The following is a 10,984-nucleotide window of genomic DNA, read 5'->3' on the forward strand; positions in this document are numbered from 1 at the left end:
GAGTTCCAGTAACCATTGTCTCAGATAGGGATGTCAAGTTCACTTCGAAGTTCTGTGAAGAACTTCAAGCAGGGTTTGGTTCAGCATTGCATCTTAGTACGGCATTCCATCCACAGACAGACGGCCAGTCGGAGCGTATTATCCAGATCTTGGATGATATGCTTCGGGCATGTGTGTTTGACTTGGGTGGTAGTTGGGAGGATCACCTTCCACTTATTGAGTTTGCCTACAACAATAGTTATCAGGCGAGCATTCAGATGGCTCCATTTAAGGCGTTGTATAGTAGACCTTGTAGGTCTCCTGTATGTTGGACTGAGGTGGGGGAGACAGGCGCCTTAGGACCCGACATAGTACTTGAGACTACCGAGAAAATTAAGCTAATAAGACAAAGGTTGCTCACAGCTCAGAGTCGACAGAAGAGCTATGCGGATAGGCGAAGATGACCGCTATCTTTTAAGGTAGGAGACCATGTTTTTCTGCTGGTTTCTCCACGGAAAAGATTGATGAGATTCGGGAAAAGTGGCAAGTTGTCGCCACGATTCATTGGACTGTTTGAAATTTTGGACCGTGTAGGAGAGGTTGCCTATAGACTTGCTTTGCCACCACAGGTGGACAAAGTTCACAATGTTTTCCATGTATCGATGTTATGGAAGTACGAGTCGGATCCATCTCACATTTTGAGTTGGGTTGATGTGGACATTGATGAGAATGTTTCCTACGAGGAAGGAGTTCAGATTCTTGACACACAACAGAAGGTGTTGAGGAACAAGACGATACTAATGGTAAAAGTACTTTGGAGACACCACGGAGTCGAGGAATCTACTTGGGAGCTTGAACAGGAGGTTCGCTCCAAGTATCCAGAGTTGTTTTCTTCCTCGGGTATGTCTTGATTTCGGGGACGAAATCTTTTAAAGTTGGGGAGAATGTAACATTTATGGCATGTTATATATATATATATATATATATATATATATATATATATATATATATATATATAATGTTGATTAAATTATACATTTTGTAAATTGTAAAAGTTAGTGGACCCACTCTTGTCAATTACTATCACATGTGACAAAAAGGCATTTACAGACCCATCTTTTTTTCCTCAACCAGTTTTCTCTCTCGGCAGTTCTCTCTCCCGCTGCTTGTTTTCTTTTTTTCTTTTACAACCTTCAACTTTTGATTAGTCCCTCATCTCTTAGTGTTTTTAAGTGCCATTTGAGGCAAAACGAAGCCCACGACGAGCTCGAAGCCCACGATGAGCTCTACGTGGTTGTACCAACAATTTTAGTTTTGGTGCTCATTTGTGCATTCGAGTTTAAAGACCCACTTTCAAGGGTTTTGTTCAATTTAGAGGTAGGGGCACTTAATCCATGTTTTTCTTGCTCCATTGTGAATTATATCTCTCTTGTTGTGACAAGCATGTTTAATTTGGAAGTTAATTATTTCAATAATTATATAAATGATGTTTAGGAAAATTCATGATTATGAATATGAGTTGAAAAGCATGCTTAGAGGTTGTCTTGTTGTGTTTAATGTGTTAATAATTCATTTGGAGATGTTGAACATGATGTATACTTAATTTTGTGGTGTAAAATTCTGTGTTGTCTTGTTGTGTTTAATGTGTTGATAATTCATTTGGAGATGTTGAATATGATGTATGCTTAATTGTGTGGTATAAAATTCTAAATGCCATAATATTGAAAGCATGGGACATATATACATGTACATACCATTGGGTTTGCATGAAATGGGAGAATTTACTTGAAAGAAAAAGGGAAATTTTGGGAAAAGAGTTTTTACGAAATGGTTTTATGAAAACCCGGTCGCCGCGAGGGTACCAAAGGATCGGAGTGTTAATATAGCCTAGAGGGGACTAGGGAGTCGCCCTAGCGTGGTTGAGCTAGCTGGGCCCATAATGACGCCGCGGGGATACCAAGGGTCAGGGACACTAGCCAATCCTCCTCTCGTGCCGCTGCGGGGTCACCAAAGGGTGGGTTGTATTAACAGTTTAAAAGTGATGGTTTTGAATGTGAAAATGGGGAGTGACATCGGCATGCATTTGCATTCCATGTCATTGCATTGTTTGCAATTGAGTTTGGTTGAAATGTTGTATTATCCCGACATTATATGATCCCCATTCCTATTGATCTATTCTTTGTATGGATTCACAAGGACACAAGATGCGTGTCTTAAGTGCTACCTACTGAGCTTTATGCTCACCCTATTATTTAATAATTTTTTTAGGGAAACGGGAAAGAAGTGGCGGATGACTTTCCACCACAGGCCTAATTTGGATTAGAAGACTTCTTTTTGCTATTTTTGTATTAAGTCCCATATTTTTGTAAAATCTTAGTTTGTTATATATGGTATAGAGATTTGTAAACTCTTGTTATTGTAACTATATTTTGGGACTGTAGTTATGATAATTTGGATTAAATGGTATGTAGATGTTCCACCATGAGATGAGCCATGTTGAGGTATAATGAACGAATGGATGGGATGTTGGAGTATGTTAATTGTATTATGTGTTGGGATAGGTTAGAGGTGTTTTGAAAGGCCAGGAAGGGCCATTGCGTTTTTTTAATTATTTGAGCACGTGGTTGTAGTCCCCTTTTTAGGAGAGGTCATGCCAAAAAAAATTTTAAAAATGGTATCAGTTTAGGGTCGTTACACATTTGGCCGAGCATCTGGCTACGGTGATAGCCCTAATATAATTCAAGGATTTCTGCAATGGGTTTCTGCTAAGCATGTTGTTAGAAGTCCAATCACGGTTAAGTTTGAGTGAGAAGGTGGAAGTGGTTCCGGCAAACAAGAAGGCTCAAGATTTTCTAAAGCTTAACAATTTGTTTGAGCATTGTTATTTGACAAAATTACTGAAATTGGTAATCAAATCAATTGACTAAAGAATTGGAAATACACTCTTATATATACATCCGAATAATGCTATTCTAGGAAGCTAATAAAAACTGATCCCTAGAAATCAGGGATTGCAATAACTAATAAATCTCTAGCTATTAACAGCCTGTAGCCTGTAAATCTCTAGCTATTAACAGCAGCCTGTACACAACCAATAAATCCCTAGCTATTAACAGCCTGTACACAACTAATAAATCTTATTTTCCCACACTCCCCCTCAAGCTGGTGAATGGATGTCATCCATTCCAAGCTTGCTGGTTATTCTCTGAAAAATGGTACAAGGCAATCCTTTGGTAATTACGTCTGCTAGCTGTTCTCCAATATAAACAAAAGGAGTACAAATGAGGCCACTATCCAACTTCTCTTTAATAAAATGCCTATCCACTTCAATGTGTTTTGTGCGGTCATGTTGCACAGGATTGTGTGCAATATTGATGGCTGATTTATTATCACATTAAAGCTTCATTGGACCTTCCCATCTGACTCTCAAATCTTCTAGGATTATCCTTAGCCATAGTAGTTCACATATCCCGAGTGCCATCGTTTTAAATTCAGCTTCTTCGCTGGACCTTGCAACCACATTCTGTTTTTTGCTTCTCCAAGTAACGAGATTACCACCAAGGAAGGTGCAATAGCCCGAGGTTGATCTTCTGTCAATCACGGATCCTGCATAATCTGCATCTGTGTAGGCTTCAAGAGTCAGTCCTTTCCTTTTCTTAAACAGAATTCCTCTTCTTGGCGTACTCTTCAAGTACTGCAGAATTCTATACACAGCTTTGAGATGTGATTCTTTAGGATTGTGCATGAATTGACTCACAACACTCACAGCATAAGCTATATCTGGCCTGGTATGTGACAAATAAATTAACTTCCCCACAAGTCTCTGAAAAGAGCCTTCATCCACGGCCATGTCTTCTGGAGCATCACAAAGTTTGTGGTTTGACTCCATAAGTGTCTCAACTGGCTTACATCCCAGCTTGCCTGTATCAGTAAATAAGTCTAACACATATTTTTGTTGTGATATAAAAATCCCTTGCCGAGAGTGGGCTACTTCAATACCAAGAAAGTACTTTAGTTTTCCTAGCTCTTTGATCTCGAATTCCTTCACTAACTATTTCTTCAAACTCTCAATTCCTTCCAAGTCATCTCCTGTTACTATGATGTCATCCACATAGACCAACAATACTGTCACTCCCCCTGATGCTGAGTGTTTTACAAACAATGTATGATCACCTTGACTTTGCTTATATCCCATACTCACCATCACTTTGGTAAATCTCCCAAACCAAGCTCTTGGGGATTGTTTCAATCCATACAAAGCTTTTTAAAGCTTGCATACCATTCATTCCTTTTCATTTGAGCCAAACCCAGGCGGAATCTCCATATATATCTCCTCCTTAAGATCGCCATGTAAGAAGGCGTTCTTGACATCAAATTGCTGTAATCTCCAGCCAAAATTTGCAGCCACTGATAACAGAATTCTCACAGTATTCATCTTAGCAACTGGAGCAAAAGTCTCAAGATAATCTATACCGTAGGTTTGTGTATACCCTTTGGTAACTAATCTTACCTTATACCTTTCCAAAGAGCCATCTGAGTTGTATTTGGTTGTGAACACCCATTTACACCTAACCGGCTTCTTCCCTCTAGGCAGTCTCACCAAGTCTCAAGTCTTGTTTTTCTCAAGTGGTTCTATTTCAACCTTCATAGCATTTTCCCAATTCTCATTTCCTAATGCATCAGATAAAGTTTTGGGAATAGGGACTGTATTTAAGCTAGTAAGAAAGGCCCTATGGTTATGAGAAAGATTCTTATATGACATGAATAGATAAAGAGGGTGTTTGGTACAAGTTCGAGTTCCTTTTCTATTTGCAATAAGGACATCATAATCATTTTGTTCAGAGGTTTCATTAGTGTTATCATTGGGTTGAGTAATTACCTCGACATTGTCAGTAACAGATTTTGGTGATTGAACTTGCACAGGTTGAGAGATTGGTACTCTTTTCCTTGAGTAAATCTGCAATGGATGAGTAGAGTCTCGAGTTTGATTCCCATGTAACACTCCTTGTGATTTGGGTGTATGAGGCTCGGCTTCTAATCGTGTGTTTGGCTCGGACTGTATGTTTGGGAGTATGTTTGACTCGGATTGATGAGAGATAAGGGCTGGAAACTCAAGGAGAAAAAAATCCTTATCCTTATCTTCTATGAAGGATATCTTCCCTTGAAGATAAGGACCGTTAAAGTACTGGTCTTGTTCGACAAAAGTAACATCAGCAGACACATAAAATCTCCTTGTCGGAGGATGATAGCATTTGTAGCCCTTTTGGGTGGAGGAATAACCAAGAAAGACACATTTGAGAGCTCGAGGATCAAGTTTTCCCCTGTTTTGAGAATGCACATGAACAAAGGCAACACAACCAAATATCTTTGGAACAAGATTATTAGATGCGTTAAAATTGGGAAAGAACTGTGTAAGGACCTGCATTGGACTTTTAAAACCAAGGACTCTTGTAGGAAGCCGATTGATGAGATGAGCAGCGGTTAAAACAACCTCCCCCCCAGTGTTGTTTTGGAACAAGAAAGCTCTTGTAATATCAAGAAGGTGGCCATTCTTTCGTTCGGCCACCCCATTTTGTTGAGGTGTGCTAACACAAGAGGATTCATGTATTATGCCCTATTTTTGGAAATACGGAGAGAGAATTTGATTAAAGTAGTCCTTAGCATTGTTAAATCGGAATCTCTTTATCACCACACCAAACTGAGTTTTGACCATATTGAAAAAAATTGGAAACACAGAACTCACATCCGATTTATTTTTTAACAGAAAAATCCAAGACAAACGAGTGCAATCATCAATAAATGAGACAAACCACCTTGCCCCAGAAATATTAGTAACAGTGGAAGGTCCCCAAATGTCACTGTGAATCAAGGTAAATGGAACAGAAGTTCTTTTATTGCTGATTTGAAAAGAAGTACGTTTGTGCTTTGCAAGTTCACATACGTCGCAATGAAAATTTTCAATGGATAAACTTTTGAACAATGAAGGAAACATTATTTTGAGAACACTAAATGATGGGTGACCAAGACGAAGGTGTTGAAGCTATATCTTATCTTTATTGGATTTGAATGACTCGGAAAGAAATGATAATGGTGACAAACGCTCAACTCTATTTTGTCCATTTGATTCTTCAAGGTAGTATAGACCATCCCTCTCCCTAACATGTCCAATCATCCTATTCGTGCCCTGTTCCTGAAATATACAATGGAGAGGATAAAATGTCACACTGCAATTAGAATATGTAGTGAGTTTCTAGATTGACACAAGATTGGTGCATAGTTTTGGGACATAGAGGACATTCTTAAGTGTAAGGTGATCATTCAAAAAAATATCTCCTTGACCAGCCACGGTTGTCACTGAACCATCAGCTATTATTATTTTCCTATTGCTAGGACAAGGGGTATATGAAATAAATTTTTTTGAGGAATGGGTCATGTGATCTGTAACTCCTGCGTCAATGACCCAGGAGCTTGAGGAGACTATATCCGAAGCACTAAAAACATGAAAAGAGGGGGAAGGAGAGGAAATACCTGAGAACACCAAAGAACAAGTACCTGCTGTAGACGGTTTCTCCAACGTTCCCAATAGGCTCCTTAATTTCTCTATCTCTTCTTTATTGAATTCAGCAGATGGGATTGAAAGATTGTCTTCACTGTTGGATTGTGTGGTTGCCACACGTGCCTGTCCCTGTCCTCTTGGCTGTCCACTCTTTTCTGACCAAGCTTTGTTCACAATTTGACGCTTGCCATGGAGCTTCCAACACTTCTCCTTAGTATGGCGGGATTTTTTACAGTATGTACACCACAGAGAATCCTTGTTGAATGGTTTTGACATATCAATTCGCCCATTGCCTTATCCAAAACGCTGTTCGGAGCCATAATTCTTCATAGCCGTGTTTTTTGACACCAAGGCCGAACTCTCTACTGTGTGAGTTTCAATCATAACACCCATTCTTCCTTCCTCAGCAAGAACAATTGCAATTGCCTCATTTAAGGTTAGCAGATCTTCTTTTCCAAGTATTTGTACTCTTACAGCATCAAATTCAATGTTTAAACCTGCAAGAAAATCATAAATTATGTCCTTTTCAACAAACCTCTTGATGATGGCTGCATCTTCACTGCACTTCATCTGAATGCAATGATAATGATCCATCTCCTGCCATAGACCCTTCAAGAGGTTGGAATATTCGGTGACTGACCGATTACCCTGTTTGGTAGCAGAGATTTTGGTCTTGATCTCATAGATCTGTGCAGCATCACGTACTTTGGAATAGGTCTGCTTAACTGCTTCCCATATCTCTTTGGCCGTGCTCAAAAACATACAAGTGTCGCTGATTTCTGGTAACATAGAGTTCCATAACCATGACATAACCATAAATTCTTGTTCATCCCAAGCATCAAACTTAGGATCCTCCTTCTCTGGACCATTACCAAGCAAGTGGCTTAGTTTCCCTCTTCCTTTCAAGAACGTGCGGACCATTTGAGACCATTTCAGATAATTTTTCCCGTTCAACCTATACGCTGCCTGAATATTCTGCAATTCTCTTGTTGGGAGAAAGCCGTTGCTTCCAGTTACAGGAATCTCTGAAGTGTTGCTGGTTTCAGTAGTTGCTGACATGATTTAGAGAGAGAGATGGAATCCACATGTTTGATAACACTGGATTTTCACAGAACAAAAACACTAGGAAAAAAGAATTAGCAAAGAAGGCCAAGAGAATATGATTACCCAGAAAACGAGCCTAGAGCTCTGATACCATGACAAAATTACTGAAATTGGTAATCAAATCAATTGATTAAAGAATTGGGAATACACTATTATATATACATCAGAATAATGCTATTCTAGGAAACTAATAAAAACTGATCCCTAGAAATCAGGGATTGCAATAACTAATAAATCTCTAACTATTAACAGCCTGTAGCCTGTAAATCTCTAGCTATTACCAACAGCCTGTACACAACCAATAAATCCCTAGCTATTAACAGTCTGTACACAACTAATAAATCTTATTTTCCCACATTATTTTGTGATGTGAACTGTCTGTCTGAAGTTTCCAGGGCAATCAAGCTGATTAGGGAAAACCCAACATTTGGAAAATTAAACTGTTACACTAAAGGGCATTCAGGTCATAATTATGAAAGAGAGTTGAAGGTGTATGGTCTTTTTATAATTAGATCATTGTGTTTTTCAAAGCTATATAATAATTAAGGAACAAGCAATTTCATCACTTGAATTGTCAATGCAAATGGATTTTATTATTAATTGGATGATCAGGCAAGCTTTCATTTGACTTGAACAGACTAAGTTCTATAATTTATCTCCAACTAGAGATTTAGTAGCAAATTAGAAATAAAAAAAAAAAATCAACACTAGAAATGGGCTGCATTACATACCTCTTTGGGACTTTTGGCTTCTAGAAAGTATCATTGTTGACTCGGGTCTTGGGAAAGATGCTAGGGTTGACAGAATTGCTGGATGGAGGCATTGGTCCAGCCTCCAGGAACCGCACTGCTTTCTAACATCCCTCAAAACTTGAAACCAATTCAATATAATATAGCTTCATTAATGTGGCAACACAGTAGGCCTCAAGGTCCCCTGTTTCTTTGCATAATATTTTATTGTTTAAAAGCTCTATTCATAGGCACTTCTTCCTTTATATGGAGGCTGGCTTTGGAAGGGAGACTGAATACTCAGGATAAACTTGAGAAATATGATCTGATTGATTCCATGAGTTTTTTGTGTACATTACTCACAGAAAATACCATCTCTCAGCTTGATATACCATCATCTCTCCCTTCTCCATGTCCCAGCAGGAATGACAAGTACAGATGGGTACCTTCTCCTACTGGAGACTTCACCATCAGCCACACAATCAAAGCAACCCACCTTCACAAACTACTGTCCCGTGGTCACTGACTCACACTTCACCTCATCTGGTTCAATCCTAGCAATAATTTCATTTTGTGGGTGTCTATTCACAAAAACTCCCATGGATCGTTGACCTATGAGGAACAGGCAATTGGATAATCTTTGCCCCTTCTGTTCGCATGTCATTGAATCCCACGACTATCTTTTCTTCAAATGTTCTTTTGTTTGGGCCCATTTGGTCATTTATTCAAACACGTTGTGCCCTTTTACATCCTTCCCTCCTCTTGGACTGTGTTGGTTGCTTGGGCAGCTCAACACTGGAAGAACCGAGTCAGCAATTACAGAGCTTCAATCTGCAAACGTTGGAGCATTGAGAGGACCTTTCCCTAGTACGAGAGGACCGGGAAGGACGCACCTCTGGTGTACCAGTTATTGTGCTCACAGTAAACGCTGGGACTCAGCTACTACTGTCTACAACATTTGGTGGAGCTGCCGTGTGTCATACACCGACCTCCTTGGCCACCGGACAGATCGGATTAACTTTCCTCTCATTTAATACTAATATTATTATGTTGGTGCATATAATTTGAGTTGTCTATGTTATTTGCCTCCTGATGTAAAGCATGCAATGCTTCATTACATTTTATATACCTTTTCCAGTTTTTGTTCTTTGGGTATGCCCCCGAATAGGCGATTATACATGGTTTTGTTTTTATAAAATTATCCTTACTTTAAAAATAAAAAATAAAAAATAAGAAAAAGTGAATGAGTTAAATGGTCAAATGATTTAAATTCATATAAAATTGGTGGAGCCCAATTCGATCAATGGTTCTCCATTCAACTTACATGAGAAATGAATACAAATGTTCAGAAGTTTTATGTCAACTAAAATTATCCTTAGATTTGTGTCATAAAATCATACAAAACATGTTAGTAACCGTACAGGCTGGGGGGCGTAAACCAATCAAATAGACATAGCTATGGCATGTTAAATACCATTTACCAAGGGGATTTTTAGTCACCAAAAAACGTTTGCGTTTTTATTTTAACCCAAAATAAAAATAACATTTTTATTGTAGAGTATTTTGAATAGTAATTAGAATCCTGTTTGATAACGTTTATTTGTTGCAAGATCTTTGAAAGCAAAAATATGAAAATATGTTTGGTAAAAAAAATGTTATAAGTTTGAAAAATATAATGGCAAGTATAAAAATGTCATTTTAGAACTTTTCACAAAAATAAAATAAAATTTGATACTGTTCATCGCTACCGTATTTGTTGTTACGTTATAGAAATATGTAAATAACCGAACTGGTCTTTCGACTTTGGGTCACTATTCACGAAGCGTTTTGACACCGTACAAAACAAAATACAGTATTATTTACCAAACTTGTTGCCCCCTAAAACACTGCTACAGTAACCAGCCCGCAACAAAAGCACAGAAACAAAAACGCCAACCAAACATGACCCAAAAAGCTTAATTGTTAAAAAACACTTTCTTTTTAAAAATTGTAACTGAAAAAATAGAAACAGCTTGCACTAGCTAATATCATTCCTATTAAATAATTAATTGAAACAACTTCTTGCATCAACATATAGCAGTAGATTAATTGATAACAATTCTCAGTTCCATATAAATCCCAATATGATTGAACTTGTACCGCAACTGGTTTAGAAAAGAAGAAGATCGGGTCCAGAGTACCTTCTCTCTCTCATATAGACCTTTTCCTAGTTTAAGATTACCAAATATGAATTTGAGACTGATTGAAATTAGAACGTAAGTTTTACAAAACTAAGAATATGATGATTAGATTGTAAAGTAGATCAAAAGCTGAAAAATATCAAAAAGAGAACAAATTCGTTATTGTTCACAAACATATTAAACATTACGCTAAAGATCTTAATACTATGTTATATATATATCTTATTTTTAACGATAGTCCTCTTATGTATTGACGCTCCCTAAAATTTTGTTGGTATATATCTGTTTGTTCCTAAACAGCAAACTCTTTTTGTAACCAAGCATAATAGAACAGGGTGGCACCAGAGCTACTAGGGGAGTCTCCAAAGTTAAACAAATTTTCAAATAGCTTAAGATTAACCGCCATTTTGTTCCTAACAGCATAGATTATCGGGTAC

At 38.0% G+C, this 10,984-nt stretch overlaps 1 protein-coding gene across 1 annotated transcript; it reads right to left on the reverse strand.

Moving 5' to 3' along the window:
• Positions 1-5,829: 5,829 nt before the first annotated feature.
• LOC132307839 (uncharacterized) lies at positions 5,830-9,773 on the reverse strand. The gene is made up of 2 exons (XM_059805708.1): positions 6,508-9,773; positions 5,830-6,169 (listed from the first exon to the last, which is right to left on the reverse strand). Exon 1 carries the CDS (start codon positions 7,592-7,594, stop codon positions 6,830-6,832), a length of 765 nt encoding a protein of 254 aa, XP_059661691.1. The 5' UTR covers positions 7,595-9,773; the 3' UTR covers positions 5,830-6,169; positions 6,508-6,829.
• Positions 9,774-10,984: the final 1,211 nt, after the last annotated feature.

This window comes from Cornus florida, unplaced genomic scaffold, assembly GCF_030987335.1.
Source record: "Cornus florida cultivar Cherokee Brave unplaced genomic scaffold, ASM3098733v1 CherokeeBrave_3.0.0_Hap2_Chr05, whole genome shotgun sequence".
Taxonomy (NCBI): Eukaryota; Viridiplantae; Streptophyta; class Magnoliopsida; order Cornales; family Cornaceae; genus Cornus; species Cornus florida.

Coding starts and splice junctions, on each gene's coding strand:
- LOC132307839 (XM_059805708.1), bottom strand. CDS start 7,594: ATGTCAGCAACTACTGAAACCAGCAACACTTCAGAGATTCCTGTAACT.